At 43.6% G+C, this 25346-nt stretch overlaps 1 protein-coding gene across 1 annotated transcript in view; it reads left to right on the forward strand.

Moving 5' to 3' along the window:
- The window catches only part of GLI2 (GLI family zinc finger 2), a 199071-nt gene that overhangs the window by 153605 nt on the left and 20120 nt on the right, over nucleotides 1–25346 (forward strand). Inside the window, exons 4-8 of the mRNA XM_081852582.1 lie at nucleotides 9791–9993; nucleotides 11431–11622; nucleotides 19987–20188; nucleotides 20831–21038; nucleotides 22319–22432. Of these exons, the coding sequence (XP_081708708.1) occupies nucleotides 9791–9993; nucleotides 11431–11622; nucleotides 19987–20188; nucleotides 20831–21038; nucleotides 22319–22432 (919 nt within the window). The remainder of the gene's footprint in view (nucleotides 1–9790; nucleotides 9994–11430; nucleotides 11623–19986; nucleotides 20189–20830; nucleotides 21039–22318; nucleotides 22433–25346) is intronic.

A 25346-nucleotide genomic window follows, 5' to 3' on the forward strand; every position in this document is an offset into this window, starting at 1 on the left:
TTCATTGGGGGGGGGGGGGGAAGTTTCCCATGGCAGTAGTATTCCACTTTATGGTTCTTGGAATAGAGCACAGCCTTATTATTTTCATTTTTTAAAGAAAAAAAGCCAAGCCAGAGAGAATGATTGAATAAGAATGGTATGCATAGGGGTTAAAAGTAATTATAAACAGGTTTGCAAAACTCCAGTTACTTAGTTGCCATGGATGCCTTCACAATTCGGCCCAGCAACCAGACTGCGCTAGTTGGAAAGGAACAGCGCCAGCTCCACAGATAGAAGTGGCCAAGTGGCCATATACAGGGTAAGGTGGCCCTGCCAGTAAATGGCTGTCAAGGTTTGGGGTTAATAGTAGCACTTGGTGCAGTCGCAGATTGGCAGCCAGTACAGATCTCTGAGCAGAGGTGTCGTATGCTGATAGGGTCTCACTCTAACATGCCGCAGGGGGAAACTGGGACATGTGTGGCTTGCGTCTTTCGCTAAGAGAATCATAGACTTACAGAACCGTAAAGTTGGAAGGTCTCTTGAGGGTCTGCCCCCTGCAAGGCCAGAATCTCCAAGTTGCAGGTTTCCTGGAGACTGAGAGTGCACACTCTCTGCTTAAAGCCAGCTGCCAGTGAGGAAAGCAGCCAATCAGGAGGCAGAGAGGAAGCATGGAGGGAGCTGGAGCTTGCCTTCTTCTCCTCTAACATTGGACAGAGGTAGTGGCTCTTTAGGCACCACCGCCACTGCCACTCAGGGACTGTGGGCACCCACTGGACGACTCACCTCCCAGACAGGGCAGGGTACACATCCCAGCCAAGCACAGTTTGCACCACTGCCACACACTCCTCTCTGCTCACCCAGCATGCACCCCACCACCATGCTGAGGTGGTTCACACACTGCGCTCTCAAGGGTGCAAGGGGATCCAGGTGCCCAGCAGTGTGCAGAGGAGTCTGGCGGTATCTGCCAACATCCAAAATTCAGGGTGTCCCCAACTAAATCGAGACAGTTGGCAAGTATGTGGCTGCAACTTCTGAATCAAGTGCAAGGGAAGTCTCATACAAAGTGTCCATGTTCCGAAATATACCAGCAAGAGGATTGAAGAGGAATCCTTCTATACTCCGGTTTCCATCTCTCCCTCTCTGTGAGCTGGCTGCTCAGAAATCTGGCTGGCTTTTATATTCTGTAAAACTGTAATACATATAAAGTCTTTTATTTATATAAGTACTCTTTATATAGAATTTAAATAGGATGGTTTTCAGTAACTGGCAAATAGCTAAGCTGTTAGGATTGCAGCCAAATGTCTCTTTTTAAAATGAGTCATATTTTACTTTAAATTAGCAAAAATGAATGTATTTTCTTTGCACTCTAGACTAAGCATGCCTTTAAAAAAAAAACTTGCTGAATGCTTTATGTATAGAACAAATAATATCTATTTGGCTAGCATTGGGACTTACGTCATGCTACATGCTGACAGCCTACTGTAAACATTATACTGTGTATAAGTAAGCCTTCTGTCCACTGCTAAACGGTAAAAATCATATGCCATACATTGCAGAAATCTCAGATCATAAAAAGAGCCCTAGATTTGGCCAGTTTTCCACTACTCTTTCAAGCACACACAGTCTTAAGCGCACAGATTCAGGAATGAACACAAAAGACTCATTCTCCTCCAACATGGCAAAAAATCTATTTTCTTTCAGTTTCCGTGTTCAGACATAACGATAAACCAGAGGGTGGCATCCACTTGGTGTATTTACACGGATGGAATACATCTATCCATGAAATGGGGAATGAAACCATTTTCAGCAATATCCCCTCTCTCTTTCAGTTCCTCACCCTCACTGAGGGCAAGGGGTTGCAGGGGAGAGGAGGAATCACTGAAAATTGCACACCAATTGGACATCATCCTGTGGTTTATTGTCATGGTTAAACAGGGACACTGAGAGAAAATAAATCTTTTGACGTAAAGTCGTACCTCATGTTGAGTCCGCTTCAGGTTGCGTTTTTTCAGGTTGTGGACTGCCGAAACCCGGAAGTACCGGAACAGGCTACTTCCGGGTTTCGGCAGTCGTGCATGTGTAGAAGTGCTAAATTGCACTTTGTGCATGTATGCTGAGTCTCAACCCACGTGTGCGCAGAGGTGGGTTGCGAACATGCATCCCACACGGATCACGTTCGCAACCGGAGCGTCCACTGTATTGGCTCACACACTCCCCCTCTCTGGTGCACCCAAGCATTTCATATTGCAACCAAAGCAGGCCATCTAGCCTTATATAAGCAACACCATATCTATCTATATCTATCATCTATCTATCTATCATCTATCTATATCTATCTATCATCTATCATCATCTATCATCTATCTATCTGTTTGTCTGTCTGTCTCTCTGTCTATATCTGTCTATATCTATAATCAACTAACTAACTAACTACCCACCTATAGAACTCACAATTCACCTGTGTGGATGGTACCAGATTGTAGTGTCTTAACAAAGTCCATCTGTATGAGTCGGTTTCTTTTTCTAGAAACAATTCTACAACTTAATTTCCCTACCAAAACACTAGTGTTTACTCAGTACGAAATCTGTTCTTTGTCAGCTTAAAACAGCGATTTCTTTATTACCGCTCCGCAAAGGGAATGGCATTCTAGGCCTGGCACTGAAGCAAGTCTGGTTCAGCCTACAACAATGTTGTAATGGAAGCAGGGTGATCTTGGGGTCAAGCAGAATGGGATTTGTGTACAGATATGTGTCTGCATAAGAAACAGAGGCATGTGCTGAGAGAATGAGAGATGAGGCCTGGCGGAAGCCTCTGCTTAGACAATGGAAAGCTGTTACCTTTATAATGGAAAGCTGTGATTGGCTGGTAGGTAGGTTTCTTTCCTCCTATTGATTGCTACAATCCAGCCACAGATAAGTATTTTTTTTTAAAAAAAAGTTCTGGTGATTTCAATGAGAGAGTTAAGCACATAATTATAAGTATGCCTCTCTGGGGGTGCATTAATTTCTGCACAGTAGTTTTAGGCAGTCTTGGCACTTACAGAAGCATTTCAACATTACACAGGGACATGATAAGAGAGCCCAGTCACTGCTGCCTAGTCTTTTCTTCTAATGATGTGCAACTACAATGGTCACTTACGTATTTGACAGGCCCAGAGCTGCTGCTCCTTGGTTGAAGACATGTTTCATGGTACATGATGTATACTTAGTCTAACTGCCGCCTTTCCTCCTGCACCTTTCTCAAAACATCCTTTTATAAATTCATTTTGCCAAAAGCCTATAAGTCCAAATGGTATTTTACTGCCATTAGTCCATCTAGCTCAGTATTGTCTGCATTCACTGGCAGAAGTCTCTCCCAGCCCTACCTAGAGATGATGGGGATTGAACTTGGAATATACTGCATGCAAAAGAGCTGTTCTACTACTGAGCTTTGGCCGTTCCAAAGTGCGGAGGTCCTGAATTCACAAGCACCCCTTGGTGGGGACCACATGCTCTCTGTACGTTGGGGGGTGGGGTGGACAGAGTCCATCACTACCATTTTCAGAGGTGGGAACACATACAGTAATCTAAACAAGATTACCAGAGCATGGATACAGATACAACTTGAGTTCTTTTGTATAAGTAAAAGGTTGTCATTCATTCCTCTGGAGAAGAAATAAAGTGCTTCATTTGGGGACACTGTCATAAGATTGTGTCACCTGTCTTCCTGTCCTCTTTTGGGGTGGCCCAGTCCCAGAAGCGCCAACTTCTCCACCATCTCACTGGGTTAAGAGTACAGCCTTAATCATTCTCGTGTGACAGAATGTTGGGAGCTGGCTTTAAAATGTACTTACAACTTCTATGGATTAAAAAAGAAAAACATTCTGCTAAGAGGAACTTGTGAGCCGTCAGCTCAACTCTCATTGTTGCAGAAAGGTTTGTTCCAAAAAAAGTTAGGGCTTGCTGGACTTAAAATAGAAAGAACATGTAAGTACGATAATTAGATTAAAAAAAAGGATATTAGGACCTGAAGCAGAATGTTTACTTCCTTTGATGTAGCATGGAAACATATGCCTGTAAAAGAGGGTTGTGAGGCATGTTAAACAGCAACAAAAATCACCATTATTAAGTTTGAATCAAAGTTCTGTCTTTATTGCATTAATTTAATTTGGTTTCAGAGGTCCCCATCTCAATTCTAATTTCTGTCTTTGATGTTTGCCTAGGAGGGGCAGGGGCTACGTATTTGAGGTTCACCTTCTTTATTTCAATGATTTAGCCATACACTATTGGCTATAGCAGTTAGGCCTGTCACTGCCTGTTGAATTTCATGTGATAAGTTTGATGAGGGAAAAAGCACTATCCTATACATGTCGACCCAGAAGTAAGTCCCATTGTGCTCCATGGGGCTTCCTCACTGGTATAGGATTGCAGCAAAATTTGCTATCTTGAAAGAGTTTACAAGTATAGGTACACATAAGACCACACAAATTGTCACCCATGGTCCACCAAGGCCTCAGTAAATCTGCTTTTGTTGCTTACCTTTGACAGCAAATATAAAGGGGCTTTCAAGCACCTATCTGGTCATAATACATGCCTGGTGGGCTGCAATCAGCATGTTGAAACACAAGTTTCCCCAAGCCAAAATAAGACCATGCACTCATCACCCTAACTTAACTTCGTTTGATGTGAAAAAAAATGGCTCTTAGGTATGGTCTGCCCAAACAGCAGAATGCAGTGGGAATGAGATGGTAGCGATATGAGCTAGGAGAATGGATTTTCCCATTTTGGATTGCAGGTGGTGGGCAATATTTTAAAATATTACTTCATGTAAAAACAACAATTCCCTGCAAACAAAAAAGGAACACAGCAGCGAATGAGTGGGGCTATCTCCCTATTGTGTAATTCTTTCTTTCAGGGTTTTTGATGGAGGACCATTCAGAACTGGTGGTCCCCCGCTTCTCATCTAAAAAAAGGAACAACCTACTATAACCATCTCAGGATTGTTATCACCATAATACTAAGGTGCACAAGTAGACCAAGCTGGAATTCAAACTGCAAACGGCAGAAGGACAAAATCAAGATTCACATTAAAAGTCTCGTGCCTGTTAAAAACTTAATCCTGCCAAACTAAAAAGCTTTACAATGATTTTTGTGTTGAGCTCTGGTGCAGTGAAGGGCGTTCTATATTTTGGGAGCAGACACCAGAACACTTTTCTACATTTTCTCAAAGAGTTTCCTTTGTGAAGGCACAAGGCAAGCTGAGGAGGATCACTACGTCCACATCTATATGTGCAGTGGGGTTTCCTTCCAGTAACTGTGCTTCCATATATTGCTCTTGGTGTTGCTGCAGTTAATTTTCTGACCCAGGAGGCAGTTTTGACCTGCTCTGCTTCAGCATATTTGACATTGATTAAAACATGGGTTGTATCCAGCAAAGTCATTCTGTTCGCTCAAGGAGAACTTCCTCTGCTCCCTGTATGCATCCCGCAAATCTGTTCTGGAAGTTCCCTCAGTCCTCCAAAACAGCGTGGGGTGGGCAGGGACAGGAGAGGGAGGGAAGTGATGTCACACAAGTGAAAGTCTTTGCGCAGGCAAGGATGGACACAACCCCATACATTTACTCTGGTTTTCATTGTGCCCATCAAAGAATCCACAGCTGTTGAGAAAATTAAGCTTGGCCTTAGCCCACAAGGATGCAGGGAATTGATTGCACTCCTGGAAACAAGTGACATTCCTGAGGTCCTGCTGATTATATGTGTCAGGTGTCAGGTCCTAATATATCTTACTGGCAGTAGTACACTGTTCCTACACCCCACCACATCCCAACTGCTGAGATCCCTCTCTTCCCTGTGTCTGTGGAGGAATGTACATCAAACCTTAAGACAGCAGGGTGGCTTTCAACATTGACAGGTAGCTCAGAATATGGCACCAGCAAGGGGAACTATTGACAGCTGGTGAAATAATCTGAGATCTCTTCATGGCTGCAAATTATGCTCCAAGAAAGATCGCTCCTTTCTCCTTGTGATCCTTCTCCCGCTCTTCAGTTCCCAGGTACCTCATCTCTCCCCATCATAGATGCTCCAAGGAGAGACTAAAATAAGCACTGGTGATTGAGGGGGTGGGGTGGGGGGAATTGGTAAAATTTGCCAAAAAAATATCCACAACTGGTGCTGATCCTCACTTCCTAGTGAAAATATAAAATCTGGTTATTGGGTTGTGTCTAGTGGTGGCATTGCACTTCCACTCAAACACTCCAATCCCCATGTACCCCTGAAAAGCTGTTTCTGAAGGTAGGAACTTGGGAAATGTATGAGATATGGCACAGAGGGCTGTAGTAAGTAAATGGGGGAAAGGGTTTGGTGTAAATTAGGACTCTGGTTTGTACAAGCAGAAGCATTTATTCTAGCACAAAATTGCCTTTGGACGGAACTCAGTGCATTTTATTGTAACAGGCAGTTTTCTGGAAAAGACTGTTATTGGGATCCAAGCCAATATTTGCAAGTTTGAATCACTGGTCATCAGAGACAGGCATCCAGCACCACAGCCGTAGCCATATAAAATTAAAACAAGGTTCTGATTCCTTAAGTGATCGTTCAATTTGTTTACCATAAAACAATTTCTTTCTGTCATTACAAATACATACTTCACGCTTAATAAGAGTTTTATATCAGTAAGATTGTCATGGCTCCCCCTGCCAAGAATCATGGGAATTGTAGTTTGTGAGGTACAAAGTATTATCTGTTAGAAATCTTCATAGAACTACAGTTCTCAGCGTTATGCCTGGGGCATGAATGACCAGTTAGGTATATCCTTCATTAGATTTAGTTGTACCATATGAGCTTAGCTAGACTTCCTTTTTGGGAAAAGAAAAGACTTAAGAAGTAAACACCCAAAGAGTAGGTGCTACTTAAATTTTCTCCAGTTGTTCTATAGTTTGTTCTTCACTGGCATCCTTCCCTTAAGAAGACCCCAGGTGTTGTAGGTGGGAGATGAAGTGGCAGCCGGTAAATGATCCATAAATACTTAGGCTTGGGAGCAATTTGGTTCAACAGTGGAAATGGTTTAGGCAGTAATTACATATTAAACTTACTGATGCTATTAAAATGGGTCTGCTTATGACAGCAGAGACAGAGATTAACTCCATGGTACACCTCTCCTTTTCACATGAAACTATAAGCAATAATTATATGAAAGTGGTTTTCAGTTGTATTAGTTTGTGCTGTTCACACACCTCCTGCTCATTTTGTTGGAATGCCTTAGCGGGAAGGGCTTTAACCCAGTGGTAGAACATCTGTCTTACAAGCAGAAGGTTCCAGGTTCCATCTGGTTTTTCCAGGTAAGTTTGGGAAAGACCCCCGTCTGAAACCTGAAGAGCTGACTTCAGTCAGTTTAGACAATACAGTGGTACCTCTGGTTACGAACTTAATTCGTTCCAGAGGTCCATTCTTAACCTGAGGTGCCACTTCAGCTAATGGGGCCTCCTGCTGCTGCCCCGCTGCCACCGCACAATTTCTGTTCTCATCCTGAGGTAAAGTTCTTAACCCGAGGTACTACTTCTGGGTTAGCGGAGTTTGTAACCCAAAGTGTTTGTAACCTGAGGTGTTTGTAACCCGAGGTACCAATGTACTGAGCTAGACGGTCTGACTTGATATAAGGCAGCTTCCTATGTTCAGTAACGGCCAGTGTAGATTGTTTTATTACATCCTTGGTGGTGCTCTCCCTTCTGAGGAGAGAGTATTCATAGTCCTTTTTGTAAATAAATTAGCTGGTGGGGTCATCTTGATTTTTCAGATGTTGTTGCATTCTCCATCTATCCTGCATGTTGAGGTGTTGAGCAGGTGCTTCCAATTTCAGTGTAAACAATGACCTTCCAAAGTGACAACAAAATATTTAGGTGATGACACCCCCTCCCCTTATACACACCCATTACTTTCCCTAATGTAGCACACATTCCAGCTAAAACCTTGATGCTGTCATCTTGCATCCCCATTTTTAGCCAATGCAAAAAAAAGTTTCAGTGAAGGACTCCACTTCCCCGTATAAGCTTTGGGCAAAAATGAAAAGCAAGCCCTGGGTATTGTTAATAGGCTTTAGATGCTGGCCTCCTAGTTTGATCGGAATAGACTCAAAAGAGTCATAAACCAAGTAATACATAGTTCCAAGCCGGCATCAAAGGCATTCACAATCCTGTTGGGAGAAACTGAGTATTGATGAAAGGGGAAGCTTATTGTGTATGTAAGAGAATTTCTTTCGAGGCTTATGCATGAAGGCAGGCTCCGTGGGTCAGGGTAGTCTGGGACTGCTTTTAATTTACATCCCTCCCCCTCCTACTCCCACCTCCCCAATGGAGTCACACACACTTGAATTTAGCTTCCTCAGCATTAAAATGTCAGATGTTTTCTTAATGACATCACTCCTTTTATTTTTAATCCTGTTTCATTTTTTCCAGATGGGGCTAGAGATTATTTGTAACGATCTCAAGCCAAATCTGAAACACAGGCTTTGATTCGCTTTTCTCTTCCCCTGCCAGCCCTTTCTACCAATATGAATTGAATTGGTACATTTTGCACAGTTGCCTCATTATCTCCAACCTTTCCTGAGACAGGAAGCTTGCACCCTCATAGAGCTTTGCACACACAGATCACTGGGGTGGGTGATGTCATCACAGCCAAAATCCCAGAGATGCTAGCAAGCTGTGTGCCACACCATGGCATAAGCAGGCCCCAAGTAGGGAAGCCTTGTTCTATTCCCCATGTAACAAAAATTACATTATCTTGCAGGTAGAGGTTGGGAATCATTATATAATGATAATGTCTGTCCCCCGCCTCAAAAAAATGTTATTTTAGAATTAGGGCTCCATTTGTCCTATTGGACCTAGCAGGACCCTGTAGAAGCATACAAGTAGCCTGCTGGATCAGGCCAAAGGCCCATCAAGTCCAGCATCCTACTTGTCACTGTGGCTAACCAGAGACCTAATCAAAGGGAGTGTGGTGCAGTGGTTAGAGTGTTGGACTAGGATCCAATAGACCAGGGTTCAAATCCCCACTGGGTGACCTTGGGCCTGTCACTTACTCTCAGCTTAACTTTCCTCAGTGTGTTTTTGTAAAGATAAATGGGGGGGAGTGGTATGCCACCTTGAGCAACTTGCAGGAAAAGTGGGATATAAATGTAATAAAAAAGATACCTTCTGGGAACCCACAACAATGCTTGAAAGCAATAACTGTTTTCTCTAGTGGGCACTCGGACATCACCAGGTGTATTGTCATCCCCAAGTTGTCTGAAGGAGAAGTAGTTTAAACAGGAGGTTACTCAATCATGGAGCACAGTGGCCATGTTGTCCCTGCCCAGGAATGGCTGTAGCCAGTGTTTTTTTTTTCTATTTAAAAAAAGTTTAGGGGGTACTCTCATTTTCCTACTCATATTGAAATACTGCCCTTCAACGAGGCCAAACTTAGATTTACAAAATGTTTAGGGGTATGCGTACCCCTGCATACCCCCAGGAAAAAAAGCACTGGCTATAGCTAATATGCCGAAGTATGTGCATGTAGCCACTTAACTAATCAGCTGAAAGACATTTTAAAAACATTTAATCAATTTACAGCCCTAGGCCTGTACTGTGTAGAAATAAGACACCTCGTTTTTTCTCTACCTCAACAGATGATCCTGTGGCCGTAAAAAAAGGTGGTGTCGGCTAGATTTGAGAATGTTTAAGCTAGCTTAAATGTTCTGTCTTAACTAATATTTGTTTTGGTGTTTCACAGTATGCTAATATACCCAAAATATGCTGAACAAAACTCCCCACTGACGGGACTTCTTTCTAACTCCTTTGCAGACCTCCTACTCTGAGTGGTAGCCCTGTCATCTCCGACATCTCTCTCATCCGCCTTTCTCCACACCCTGCGGGGCCTGCAGAGTCGCCTTTCAACCACCCTCACGCGTACATGAACCCCCATATGGAGCACTACCTCCGCTCCATGCACGGCAGCCCGACCCTCTCTATGATCTCAGCAGCTCGAGGCCTCAGCCCAGCTGACGGTAAGTAGGAACACAGGCTTGGCTGAGCTGCCAGCTGAAACTTGTTCCTGTGTATTGATGCACCTCAAGGATAGTCTCCACGGTGGGAGCTACCAATAGGCAAGGGCAGTTCTGGATGAAGTAAACTCTCCATTTGAAGCATTTGAAAAGGACGCGTCTTATGTTATTAGAGGAGAGGAGAGGTAAAACACCTATGCTGTGTGCTAGGTTGGAGGAGAATAGAAATAGGATCAGATTGAAGGGAAAGGTTGATTTTTAAAAAGAAAAAGAAAATGATGCTTGGGAATGCTGCTGGCCTTAATATTCCTGGGCGCTCTTGGTCCTCATTATCTATTCATGTCAATGGTAAATAGGAAAAGACACTATTAGTTAGTCATACCAAAAACCAAGTTCAGTAGGTAGCAGCCACCTGCCCAAATACCTACATGCAAATGCTCAGATGACAGCTGTATGGCCCATAGTCTGTAATAATTGTCCACTTGTATTATACATTTGATGAAGCCCAGCATCCAGGCTGTGCAGAATCAGAACTGGAATCCAGCCTGGCAGACTTAACCAATCTGGTAACGCCTGGCTTTTCTGTTGCTGCTGATTTGGTTTTGCTGGTCCCAGAGGCCTCTCCCTCCAGCAAGTGTTAAGATTCCAAGTCTCTGCTCTAAGCAAACTACGGATGCATTTTATTGCTCTTGTAGTCTTTCTCCCTCTTGCTACTCCCGAGCCTCCTTCCTGCCGGCAAAAGAAAAATTCTTATTACTTGGCGTTAGAAAGGGGCCTTTTATGCTGGCTTTCGGTTTTCTTTCTTTCTCCCTCCCCCTCTCCTTCAAGCCACAATAAATAAGTTAATGGAGAGCGGACAGAGAAGCAGGTTTGAAAATTCACAAATGGGCAAAAGTGAGGATAATTGGTTCTGGCAAGCCAAATGGTTTTCTACTGCCAGGCACTAAACACACAACCCCCGCCCCCACTCTGCGTATTAGAACCCTGCTTTAATTTTCTTATGCTGCTTCTCGTTAACTGGGCCGTGTTTGTCTTTTTCTTTCATAATAGCCTGGGATGTTAATTCTGACAGCGTTACTGCACTTGGATCCCTCACCACCTCCCCTCCTTTCCTCCATTTATCTCTTGCGCTCTCTTTCTTGCTCTCGCTGGTGAACTCTGTGTTCATACAGAGGGATTATTAGAAGGAGGGTGGAAATGAGAGATTGTTTATAAATTTGCGGAAATGGAGGAATGTGGAGGGCCCCAGCCTGGTGTCTTTTGTCCACAGAGAGCACACACGTCCTAAGCATACGTCAAGAGTTGTAACTGCAACCTTTTGGCAGGGAGAGGGGGAGATTCTAGTGTCACGGCAGCGGTTTTACTCTCCGGAAATATTTTATTCTTGTTGTTTCTTTCTCCCTCTCCCTCCTCTTCCCCTTCGCTCTTTCTCCCGTGCAGTAGCTCATGAGCATCTGAAAGAACGAGGTCTCTTTGGCCTGCCCCCTCCTCCTCCAGGAGCCAACCCTGCGGACTACTATCACCAGATGACGCTCATGGCCAGCCATCCAAATCCTTACGGGGACCTCCTTATGCAGAGTGCGGGAGCAGCCAGTGCAACGCACCTTCATGATTACCTCAGCCCTGTAGATGGTGAGTAAGGAAGCAGAAGCCTTCCCGAGGGCTCACCCAGACACCCCCTTGCCCTGCCACTTTCTCCCGATGAAATTTGGTCTTCACCCTTGAATCGGAGCAGACATCAATTGGGCTTTCTTTTGGTTGATGTTTGCTCCGATTTATTGCTAAAGAGTGGGCTTTCCAAAGGAAATCAGCGGGGCAAGGACAAAACCACTTGAAAGCATGGGGCAAGCGGAAAACCGTCCAGACCCATGCTTTCTAGGCACGGGACAAGCGCAAGTCTGGGCGAGCCCTTGGTTGTGTACACCCTGAGGGCATTTTAGTCCCAAGGACTGTTCCTAGAGCAGATGGCAGCCATCATGCTCCTGATGACTATAGGGAGCACACTTAGCAGTAGTGGATTTCACGATAGTGTCCTTGCTGTAAAAGTGTGTGTGTGTGTGTGTGTGTGTGTTTATATTTTTGTAACAGGAAGCTTTGTACAGGGTGATGGATTATCCAGCCAGGCCTCTCTAGTGTTTGTGCTTGACTGTAGGTCCTTTTTTGTGACAGACACAGACAGTAAAACCAGGGCAGCAAAGGGCCCCACCCTCATTTATTTTTTTATTTTTTTTGAGATTGTCTATCAAAAGCATACAGCATACATTGCAAACACTCCGGGTGCTGTTGCTAACAAAGCACCCTTCATTAGACTCGTCAGGTACTGTGAGGCTTCAGAGTATGAGTTGTAAGAACTTTGTACTGCTAATGAGGGAAGGCCCCCATCAGGCTTTACAATATGCAGACCAACACAGGACAACCTCCTCTCACAGAGAGAGGGGGTGGAAATAGTTGTAGTCCAACATTTTGCCTGCTTTGCCTATTTAGGTTGCCTGCTTTGAAGCAGCGATGGCCCTTCAGAACAGTTAAGAGGGTGAAGAATTAATTCGCCGGTTTTGTCATAAGTGTTTTCTCCAGTTATTGAAGTCAGTGGGGTTTTGTTTGCCTGCTTGCTTCTTTGAACACAATATAGCCTAAGTTGAAGCACTTGTAATCTGGGTCCTGTTGATTTCAGCACATGCTTTACGCTTCCAATGAAAGAAATGGGACTTAAACGTACTTAACCTTGGCTGGATTGGGCACTTGGTATTCCTGCTTTTTTACAGAAGCAGTAGAGGTGGTTCTGACTGAAAAATGAGACAACAGAAAGAAAGAAATGTTTGGGGCTGGAACTGTTCATCTCTGAAACTTGAGTAGCTTGTATCCTGAGTTCCTAAGTGATTACCATATTTGGTCTTGGGTGGAAGAAAGTTTACCACAGATTAGCCAGTCAAACTGGGTAAAAATACCACAGCAGTCATTGCATTGCCATAGCTGTGTGGTGCATTTGATGGAGTCCTTTAGGAAAAAGTCTTTGTTGAACAAGATGTTTTCTGTGGATTTATCGGTACATAGGGGCAAATTGTAGCAGAGTGACTATATTGTGGCATGTGTTTTGGTAGGCACTCCCATCAGTTCCATGAAGTGAACTGGAAAGATGGTGACTATATATGCACATATACAGGTTCAGTGCACATGATGTTTAATAGAGGAGAAAAACACAACACTTTGTTTTTGATGTTCCAGATTGTTGAATAGCCAACCTTATGTTTTGTTCCTGCATCTGTGTGCATGCCACCGCTTCATTTCACATTGCACATCTGTTGAAGCCAGATCTTGTCTACTGACGCTCATGCCCACAATAAACTAGTCAGCCTTCAACATGACTCTTCTCAGGAGGCAGCTCTGGAGTAAAATTTCCAGTTCCTCACAGCTGCATTTATGTTAATGTCACACAGAAGGACAGAACTTTGGCAACCTCCGGAGAATGAGATCAGCTTTTAAGACTGCTCCTCTGAGGAAGCTCTTCTGTAACCTTTCATGGACTATTAGCAGCTACAATAGGCTGCCAGGATCACTGCCTTTCTATTCTCCCTTTTCTCAATTGTTCACTTCCACGCCATACATTTAAAGCACTCTTCTACCACATTCAACCATCCTTGAGAATCCTGGGAACTGTAGTTTGTGAAGGGCACTGGAAATAGCAGCACTTGTAACAAATTGCAGCTCCCACTCCATCCAGCTCCCATGTCAGTCATCCAGAAGGGCAACAGTTGGGTCTCTGTCATACAGCACTGGCCTAAAACATTTTCATATCTGAAGCAAACAAGCAAACAAAAGTATATTTATGTCTCTTTCCCAGTGGACTAAAGTTTATTTGCAAAGGACCTAGAAGAGAGTACCTGAAAAAGAAAGAGTGATTCAAAGAAGGGGGGGGGAGTCCTTCCATGAAAAAACACATTATTTCGTTTTGATCCTGCCTTCCCTTCAAGTTGCTCACGGTGGCACACATGGTTCTCTCGTTCAGTTTTGTGCTCACCATCACCCTGTGGGCTCAGTCATGCTGTGTGTGGGTGAACTGAGGTTTGAGTGATCCAAAGTCATCCCGTGAGCTTCATGCCTGAGTGGAGACTTGTACCATAGACTTCCCTGTACAGACGACTCTCAATTTATGCAGGGGTCACGTTCTGGGGAATAGCATGTACAGTGGTACCTCGGGTTACAAACACTTCGGGTTACAGACTCCGCTAACCCGGAAGTAGTACCTCGAGTTAAGAGCTTTACCTCAGGATGAGAGCAGAAATCGCACGGTGGCAGCAGGAGACCCCATTAGCAAAAGTGGTACCTCAGGTTAAGAACGGTTTCAGCTTAAGAACGGACCTCCAGAACGAATTAAGTTCGTAACCAGAGGTACTGTAAAGCCAAAAGTGTACATAGTCAAAACACACTGAGTTCAGTGGCAGGTGCGACTGCCAAAGTCTTTCTTCCCAGACAACTACCCTGATTCCACCCCCTTTTATTTATTTTTTTGCCGAGTGCATAAAGCTGAATGCATGCAACTTAAATATCTGCAAGTTGTGAGCTGCCTGTACTAGGCTCACTAACCAATACACCAATCTGACTTAAAAGAGTACCCTTTATTGGGGGGGGGGGTTGGTGGAAAGGTATATTTGGAGATCTATGGGACGCTTAAGTGGCCAGTCACCAAGTCCTGTTTCCATAGCTGCCAAAAAAACAACACACACATACCCTTGGATTGGTATCTGGAATCAGATGACACACCTCAAGGGTCAAATTGCCTCCAATCACAACAAGTTGCAGATCCTTACCCTATGTCATCATATGTGGAGGGAGGGAGGGAGGGAGGGAGGGAGGGAGAGAGAGAGAGAGAGAGAGAGAGAGAGAGATCAGTCTGTAAAAAGAGTCTCCTGTGCAAGTTTTATCTCAGCTTGGCATGTGCAAAACCCCTTGGGAGATTTCACTAGTCTTGCCAAAATTCATTTGCCTTTTCTTGAAATTCCTCAGATGTTTCATCTGAGGAAGAACCAAAAATTTTGCTTCAGATTTTATTTGAAGCTAAACCTTCAGGGATGTGCAGAAGTCCCTTTAGAAACTTCACAAGTCTCAACAAAATTCGGCAGCTAAAGTTTCGCTTTCAGTAAAAAGTTCACTTTCATCTTTCCTGCTTTATCTTGTACTTGCTGGGGACAACATAAACCCTCAAAGGGGATCGTAGTCCCAAGATGCAAATAAAAAACACACATTATGGGCATCATTGTTCATGCATGTGATTTTAAAATACAACTTAGTTCTTATCAAATTCAATGGATTTTTTTTCTGTGCTCATTTGAAAACAAGATTTACAAACTGAAGAGATAGCCCCTGTCTGCAAGAGCTCTTCCCTCAGATCTTTTGACTAAACTTGTGCTGAATCCCAGGTTCCAAACAATCCCATTTACTTATGCTGGTTTAGGGACTCCTAGACAACCACTTTTGTGGATTGTGGAACAGAAAGCAGCTTTCTTGTCTCCCAGCAAGGATCTTAAATATCTTGAAATGCAAAGCTAAAGGGGCCCTCTGTGCCGTAAGAAATAAGGCGTCTAGGACATCACCTGGTGCCAGCACAAATGCTTGGCATTTGCAGCAGTGTAAACAAGACATGAGGAGATGCCACAGTACAGAAAAATGCTAATAAGGAAACAGTCCAGTGAGGTTGGTGGCAGCTATTTGCTGCTTAGTGATAAAGGGGCTGCCTTGGGCCCAACAAAACTTCTTTTGATGATATATATTTGCCACTTTTGCATATGAGTGGATGTCAGAAAGATACGCTTCTAGCTCTGCATCCTTTGTATATTTTTAAATAAAGGTGGGGTGTGGGGTGGAGTGGAAAATAGAATATGTTCTATGGTTATTTTAGATTCCTTTTCCAATTCAATCACCAGGAAAGCCGGGGCAGGGCTAAATAACAGCAGGTGGCTGACATGCTTACCTTGAAAAATTCCATGGTTCATTTCATTTCCTCACTATGGAAAGTAAAGTGTTTTAGGAGCAGGACAGTCAGAAATTGGAGATGGGAGCATAAGGGGAAGGGAATGTTGGGTGTAAGAAAAGGCATAGGTCAGTCTGAATCAGCAGAAGGTGTAATATAAGTAGGCTAGGTTGCTTAAACCTACTTAATTTTTTGTTTATATTATTAATGAAAGGGGGGATTAAGTACCAAACACCGCCAGTTTGGAACAAGGTTGCTTTCTTTTTGTATATCTGAAATCAAAACAAAAGCAAGCTATTCACAGAGTACTGAAGCCTTACTTAGCATGGATTCAAATGGGGAAGTGATGTGTGGAAACCCCATTAGAGGAATACCTCCAAGATGTATGTTAAGCTTATTGTAACTTCAGGTGTTCTGCTGCTGAACATGGTCAGGAAATAGACTTCCTGCTCCTCTGCACAATGTCATTTTGCAAACCCACATTCCCATACTACCCATTCCCTGCACTCCACATCTCTCTCTGAGGAACCTGAAAATCTCTCAGGAGAGGGAAATGCAAAGGCTGCGTTCCTGCCTTGATGTTGTTGCAGAGGGGCAGGAAGCATGAGGAAGCAGGCACTCTCTGCTTTTTCACCTGGGAACCAAACCTTTAAAGCCACCTTAAATGCAGAAAGACCCAAGAGGAAAGCTTTTAAACTTCCTGTATTTGCTCACCTCTCACCACGACAAGCAGCCTGACATTGTTTGTTGCCTCTTCAGCTGTCCAGCCATCACAAGGCAAACCTGAGAATGTTCCATTAAAGCGGTTGGAAGCAACTTACTAGTCATTAAGCCTGTGTGTGCAAAATGAAGATTGTCTTGGAAAGGGTGTGAGGATCATCTGGATTTCAGAGGATGAGGAATGAGAGCACTGAGCAGAAACCTAAAATATTTTTTTTAAAAAAAACAACACTAGCAGATATCCCCCCAAAGCAAAATTATCCAAACTTTCTAATTTGCGTACTTTTCATAACATAGAAGAATTTAGCTTTGGGTGTGGGAGAGTTTTTAAAGTGTAAATAGAATATACAGAGATTGGACTGTTTTAGGCTGCGAGACTTTATTCACGTTTTGAGCCTTTCTCAAAGGCTCTTTATATGGTACTGTGGAAGATAAAGTGATAAATATTTGTAATCCAAATTAGCATTTTGGCCAACATGGTTTGTACCATATTAGAAAGTTGATATGATACAAGAACCTCATGTGTGGTGGAGGGGGCAGGGGAACCACTTTAAGTTCTCAGAACTATGTTCAGATTTTATGTGAAGTAAAACAAGGCAACCTTCCTATTAGCTTCCCTTCTTCCTTCCCGAAAGAAAAATTGAACCAAGAAAGAAGAAGCAATTAATCTGTAGAATAATCTGAGGGCAGCCTTATGATTTCAGTACACACATGAACTCATCATAACAGAGAGACCCATGTGGAGATGCTGCATTGAAAACAGAAACCCTCATCCCTGCAGAAATATCAGAAGGATTTAAATTAGAGCAGGCAGTAATAAAATGCATATTACTATATTTGTACCAGAAGAGTCCCAGGCCAACCTGCAGAATCTGACAGCTTCCAGCAGAGTTTTACACCGGGGGGGAATTACTTGTGTGTGTAGCAAAGGGGTGTGTTAGATGGCTGCACCAGGCTGCTGCTGGACATCAAGACTTCTTCCTTCATCAAATTAATGGGGACCAATGGCAGAGCTGACACTGCGGGCATAAATCACAGGAAAGAGCAACGAGGAATGAGTACAAGGCTTTTCTTTCTATTTAGTAATTTATCAAGGGAAGTGGCACATTAATAAACAGATCTCCCTTGAGGTGTGGGAGTAACAGAGACAAATATGACTGTCAAACCCAGTCTGCTTCCTCCTCTTAGCAAGATAGGCGAGTGGACACAGAGAAAACTTTCTCTCTCTTTCTTTCTCTCTCTCTCTCTCTCTCTCTCTCTCTCTGTGTGTGTGTGTGTGTAGTTATAATCAAAATCAGGCCTCTTTGGTGCAAGACGCTTCACAGTGCCTCATTAGCTCATAGCCACTGTTACCCAAGGGCACATTCACACCAAAGCTTTGAAGGAGGGGAGCAGATATACATTGGAAGCTCTCCAACCTCTGCAGCTTCCTGAGATGCTTGTACTGTACTGCTGTGGCCCACAGAACCATGCCACAGATGGAAGTGATTGCTGGATTTGCTACAATGGTATTGGCAGCCTACACTGATCAAATTTGTTAGCATGGGAAATCAGGGGGAAATGAATGCCTAGTTTTTAAAAGGAGATATCTGCTTTAGTACTGTTGGTTCAAGGGGGAAAACTGGTATAGATATTTGGAAGTTCCTTCCAAAGTTTCCCATTTGCCCTAGCATAGAAAAAGGCCACACGTTTGGTAAGTTAAAAATGGTTTACTTACCAACTTTTCAAAGGTCAGGCTCATGTGCTTTTCTGTACATTAGTAAGAATGCACAGGCAGTGGTGAAAGTTCCTAAATTATTGGTATAGGAGCACAATAATGGCTTGTGAGAGCCATGCGGCTAAACTGAACCAACCAGCTTAGCTTCCTCACATGCTGAGTTTATCTGGTAGACTGGAGAATTGATTACTCATTTCCTGCCAAGGTAAGGGGAAGTGACCTTGCTAAGCCTGGCAGGACAGCTTACTCTGCATTAATTAAACTTAAGCATGTAGATTATATGAGGCTGGCTATTCTACAAGCCCTTCCATGGCAGATTAGGTGAAGAAGAACTCAGCCATACTCCATGTATCTTCCATGCTGCCATTTACCAATAAGTCCCATTTAAATAGCACCCCCATTGATACAAGTAATAATCAAATCAAATGTTCTGATGCCCTGTAGGGCATTTCTAATAAATCATGATTTGTTACTGCCTTAAATCAGCCAGAGTGTATAATTGTAAATCCAGTTTTTTGAATTTTTATAGTACTTATGTATATATACATAAGTGTATTAGGTTCAAATGTTTGAAACACATAGAATGCAGGGTGTCTGAGCAGTGGGTAACCTGTGAGCCTCCTTTGTGGACTGATTTCTGTGTAAGAGGGCCCCTTTTTTAATTGTAGAGGTGATGAAAGAGTCTGATCAACAGCTCTGCCAAATGAATGTCTCTATTTATTCTGAAAAAGTGGTGTAATCTTTCTTCTTTAATAACAAGTATTATATCCTTCCCCACAACATGAAATTTCCCCTACTTGAAGGGAATCCCTTCCTGAGGATCAAAATGCAGTCCAGCAAAATGGATGACCAGTCTAGCTAGACTTCAACATTTTCTTTAATAAGCAAAGCAAACACCCCAACTATTAATTAAATACCAAATGCTTACTGCATGGAGTGAACAGAGAAAGACGAGCCCAAAACGAAGGGTTTTACACTACCTGCCTCCTATGACTTTGCTTATTTTCAAAACAGGAAAATTCTTTGAAGAGCGTTAAACAGCCCCTTTGAGAACGGTGGATTTGTACATACCTGCCAGAAAGCAAAGAGTCTTGCCTGCTGCACAAATAGCCCCTGACTGCTACCAGCCTTGATGTTTTTTTAAATCTTGGGTTTGCCCCTAACAATCAGGCATCTGACCCTACGAATCTGGTTTCCTTCAGCACCTGGGCTGCTTGGTTCCTCAAGCATACTCCCATGCCACTTAGATTGCCAGTGTAGCTTCACTAAGGAGGAAGAAGCAGTTGCTAGAGAGGAAGGCATTCCCTCTCCCTCATGCACACACAGACACAACCTAGTCCAGATTCAGTGTGTATGTTGACTAGAGTCCATTGAGTTAAGTGGGTCTGTTCTGAGTTTGACTTAACATTGGATATCACCCTTACAGTGTACTTCTGTGCCTATGTACTCGGACGTAACCCCCAACATGTTCCTTGTGTGTTTCCAATTACAGCCAAAATGGTTTTAATTTCCTTTAATTATGCTAAAATAACAACATAAAACAAACATTTCCAGCTGGATCCACAGCATTTCCCTTTATTTCCCTTTCATATAGTGTCAAGATTCTCCAGTCCACGAGTGACTCCAAGACTAAGTCGAAAGCGAGCGCTTTCTATATCTCCGTTGTCCGATGCCAGCATTGATCTTCAGACAATGATCCGGACCTCGCCAAATTCATTGGTGGCTTATATAAATAACTCCAGAAGTAGTTCTGCAGCAAGTGGCTCTTATGGGCATTTATCAGCGGGGGCAATAAGGTAAGGGAGGGAGAGCAGCTCATGCTGAAATCCTCGGGGGGGGGGGATTCATTACCAGGAGTGGTAATGAAACAAGTTTGCAGCCATTGAAAGACGCTAGAGATGTGGGTCCCTTGTTATACATAACGACCTTGAGTAACCCATGACTCCCAAGATGCCTCAGCAGTATATGAACAGTTAGCTGTAGTTCACTCTGAGTTCTGGATCTGCCAATGGGTAATTCGTACTCTGCCAGTGCAGCACAGGCAACAATGAAAGGCCAGGCCTAGTGAGGCTGTCGGGTCTCGTAAGAAAATAAAAGAAACTGCAAAAGGGGGGAACTTGCTCTATATGGACCTCATGGTAAAAACAGCAAGAAGGGAATGTAATAATCTAGAGTTGAGATGCCCATTTGGAAGTTTCCCCCCAATCTTTTAAAACCACAACCCCCTCTCCCAGCTTTGTTGTGTTTTCAGAAGGCATGCTCATGAAACAGCATCCCTTGAACACATCTCTAACTGGAGAAAGAAACTAAGCAATATTGACCTTGTCCTGGTTGCTTCATCATCAGGCTGCTTTGCCCTTAACCAGCCATTTGGAGCATCCCAAATGTTCTCACTGCATGCTGCTATATTTTCTCCTTCTGATGTTCTCTCTCTCCAGCCCAGCATTCACCTTCCCTCACCCAATCAACCCAGTGACCTACCAGCAAATTTTGAATCAGCAGAGAAGCTTGAGCTCAGCATTTGGACATACGCCTCCCTTCATCCAGCCATCGCCGACGTTTCCTTCGCGGCAGCATGTGGCTGTCATCTCTGTCAATTCCACTCCGGCTCAGATCAGCAGCAACTGTGTCTCTGATTCCAACCAGGTAGGACCCACGTCTGCTTCTGGCAGGATTTTAACTGGGCTGGTTGCAGACCCCTTTACAAAGACCCACAGTGCCCATTGCAGCTAATCTGTTTCAGTTCCCCTGTCAGTTTCACTCTAAGGATTCATTGCAAGGTTGGGTGTTCACTCTAAACACACAGAAGGCCACAGCTGTGAAACAGCAGTCTTCACATCTCTGCTCATTTGATTGCACTGATCCCTCTTAAGCCAATGTCTCCAAGATCATGACACGCACACATCATGCAGCAAGAGCTATATGATCTGTAGCAATTCATTGTGTGCTTAGCTGAAACTTGGTCTTCCATATAATTCAGATTATCAAGGAAAATTAATATAATCTGCGTATTTGCCCTATGAGATAGCATTCAGATAAAACAGGGCCCTCTCCCCCCCTTCTTTTTTCTTACTTGTGAGAACTATTTGAAACTAGGCATATTTGCACCCATTGCACAAATGACTCAAACACTATGAGCTCAAATTGCCATCTTGAGTTCCATGAACTGGGTGGGGAAATCCACAGAGCTTAGTCTAATCAGCAATTTGTGCATGAAACAGCTGGTTCAAATGATGAGGTTTCCATGTGCACATTTATCAAATGAATAATGTGGAAATAAACCTTGAAAATGATTGTGTGAATCTGCAGGGTGTTTTTTTTTTTTAAAAAAAAAAACAACTGGGAAGCAAATTCACTCCTCAGTAACTATCAGTAGCAGTCCACCGACAGAACAGTGATTCCTTTTTGGGAAGCGCCACAGTATACAGATGAACAAACAAGGATGGAAACACATAAGTAAACAAATAATGGCAAAAGCACTGCATTTTAATACTTTAAATATTTATTAAATGTGTTCCAACTAAGATCTCAAGTTTTAAATCACGAAGAGTGAATTTGCTTCTCAGGTTTAAAGAAAAAGAAAAGAAGTTTCCCATCCCCATGTCACGTTCTGAATAAGGAACCACTGGCTCCTTCAAATGTTTATCCCCATTGTGATACACGTATGAACATACATGTACCTTTTGCTAACATGGCTCGAAGTGGATTGCATTCTTCAGCATGGCCCAGTTTGCAAAACTGACATCCTTTTCAAAGGCAAAAATTGAACATTCTCTCTGAATTAATTCTTACCCTGATCTAAACTGTGTCTCCTGCTGTTCAGTTGCTGCATTGTAAGTAGAAAAAAAAAATTTAAAATGCTGTTTTCCCTTTAAAACACTGATATAACCTCCCCACCTCCCCACTGCCCCTTTTTGTTTCCTCAGAGCAAGCAGAGCAGTGAGTCAGCTGTTAGCAGCACGGTCAACCCAGTCATTAATAAGCGCAGCAAAGTCAAGACTGAAATGGAGACTCTACCACCAGCTTCCCCGCCCACTCAGGTAACTCCTTGGTGCAAACTTGTCTTGAACACTTGAGCTGATCAAATTTTTACCAACAAGAACAGAACTAATTATGAAGACTCTTCAGAGAGTAACAGGGCAGCAGTTTCTAATGCTATTATTATTATTATTATTATTATTATTATTATTATTATTATTATTAGCTTTGGAAACATGGAAGGCCACAACTGTGTCTTCACTTCTGTGTCCATTTGGATGCTTTTCTGTTAGGGCAGTAGGTGGCTTGTGCCCCAAGGACATTTCATTTGGGGAAGATTTGGTGAATGGGATTTTGCTGGTTCTAAGCTGTACCCTTACATATTATCTCTGTGGCCTGGTACATTCCCCTGAGGTCAGTTCCCCATGTCTCATCAATAATATCTGAAGTGCTTGGATCACATGGGTTCTTCCTTTGCCAGAACCACACATCAGACAAGGCTATTTTTGCCTGGGAAGTAGCAATATGCTATAAAAATGAATGACAACCACACTGTAAAGATAAAGGTAAAGGGTAAAGAGACCCCTGACCATTAGGTCCAGTCGTGACCGACTCTGGGGTTGCTGCGCTCATCTCGCTTTATTGGCCGAGGAAGCCGGTGTACAGCTTCCGGGTCATGTGGCCAGCATGACTAAGCCGCTTCTGGCGAACCAGAGCAGCGCACGGAAACGCTGTTTACCTTCCCACCGTAGTGGTACCTATTTATCTAGTTGCACTTTGAGTGCTTTCGAACTGCTAGGTTGGCAGGAGCAGAGACCAAGCAACGGGAGCTCACCCCGTCGCGGGGATTCGAGCTGCTGACCTTCTGACCGGCAAGTCCTAGGCTCTGTGGTTTAACCCACAGCGACACCCGCGTCCCCCACTATAAAGATAGTAAGGTGTAAGTTAGACACAAGAGGTTTCTCCTGGATCATTAGGCAAAACGTTTTGCTTAACTCTGCAACATGTGGTTTGGCTTCTTTGCCTGAGTCACCTGAAGCTGATCAGACAACTTATGGTGCTATCTTATATTTATGTACTCAGGTAAAAGCCCAACTAAGTTCAATGGGACTTGCTGTCTCTGTTAACGTTTGTTAAAGTTGCAGCCTCAATAGCTTCAGCTGCACTTGCCCTCCAATGGAAGTGAGAAAACTGTAGTCTGATTTGCCCAGACAGGTTCATCTGTAGTGAGGTCTGTGAACAGATTATTCTGCCATGCAAAGGGAGAGGGAGAGAAAATGAGAGTAGATTTGGGGGTCCCTTCCGACCAAGGAAAGAATGCTAACACTGGGGAAAAGGGGATGCTCAGATTTCTCTGCCACATGAAGATCAAATGGGAGCATGCACACCTAGAACAGCTCCAGCACATGACCAAATCTGCAGTTCACAATTTGTAAATTATAATTGGGGGGGGGATTTAAACAAGGCTGCTGTGTTCCACTTTGAAAGATGCATGGGTTTGGGGGTGGGTGGGTTGTTGGACAAAACAGATCAGCGGGAGTGTTTGGAGGTTATAGATTGCCTACTCTAAGTCCCAGCATGATGGGTAGGTGCTGGTTTTTCATGAGTGATTGGACTGAGACACGCTGTGGGTTCCTGGGTCATGGAATCCTCCTGCTGGCTTAGGCAGAAATGCCGTATTTCAGCCAGATGCCTTTAAAAATGATGTTTGCCACTTGTAGACTGCAAAGCAAGCAGTAATGGTGTCTCAGAGCAAACATAGATTACAAGGAGATCTTGTGCGCAGCTAGGAAGCTCTCCAGCAAGGAGCTGCCCCTATTCAGGGAGGAATTGCTCACAGCAGCATCCTTTACCTCAATGACACCACATTTGACACCCACAAGAGCCCACCGGCTTCTGTGCTCTTGTCGGAGCCGCACACTTCCAAACTGTTTAATGGCTGGCAGTATCTATCTGACCGTTCTTTATCACAACTGTAAACTATTGGGAGTGCTCTGGGCACTTCATTTTCATGAAATATGAGGCGATGCTATTGTCAAGCCAACAGAAGAGTTTATGACAAATTTCTTTTTCAGCTCCAGTTCAGAAGCGGGTTTTGGCATGATGCATGGGGACAGCAACATGTGCAATCATCAGGGGGCTGGTAAAATTGATGAAGATAGCATATCTGGGAAAGATAAACATGCTGTAGTCAGCACGATTAGGGCAAAGAGGCATCTCTCCAGAGCTTTGGGTTTAGGAACACCTCAGCACACAATGGCAGGAAGCAGCACATGACGTAGAATAACCAGCCTGCTTTACTCCCAGCTTAATCAGGTCACGGATTGTGGTCTCTTACATGGAGAGAGTGCAAAGGGGGATTTCCTGAGGTTAGGAATGGGGCAATATTAATGTAAGTGTCTTTTAGGTAATTCCTTATGTATCTCTAAATTTTGCCCTCCTAAAACCCCATACCTAAGATTTAAAATTTATTTCAATGTAAAGGCTTCTTCACTTATGGATGTTGTTGGTGGTGGTAGTGGTGGTGGGTTATAGCTCACCCTTCACCATAAAGTCTCAGGGTGGGTCACAGAAATGTTAAAATACCAGGTAGAAGTCAATGTGCAACAGGGATTTCTCCCTCTTCCAAATGTTCTGTCTGTGCAAGCATTTCAGCTTGCCAAATGGAATGATTCCCCGCCCCCCGCTCCTCCCTCTATGTGCTGTTTTGGGGGTTCTCCACCCCCAAGCCAATTTCAGGAGACAGGCAAGAGGAGGAGAGGGGGAGAAATCACTGTTGCACAAGTGGAAGTCTTTACGCCATCCTTCCATTGACAGGGTTGGTTTGGTGAATTCTGCCCACAATATTAAAAAAACAGTTTAAGATTATGCTTCCAGCTGTACACTCACAATATTCTTTATGTACACCTACGTAATTTTCTGACCATGGCACACACTGCAAATGCATGTTTCACACAGGTACATTTTTTTGGTAAG

This window comes from Podarcis erhardii (genome assembly GCF_964252035.2).
Source record: "Podarcis erhardii genome assembly, chromosome: 1".
Classification (NCBI taxonomy): Eukaryota; Metazoa; Chordata; class Lepidosauria; order Squamata; family Lacertidae; genus Podarcis; species Podarcis erhardii.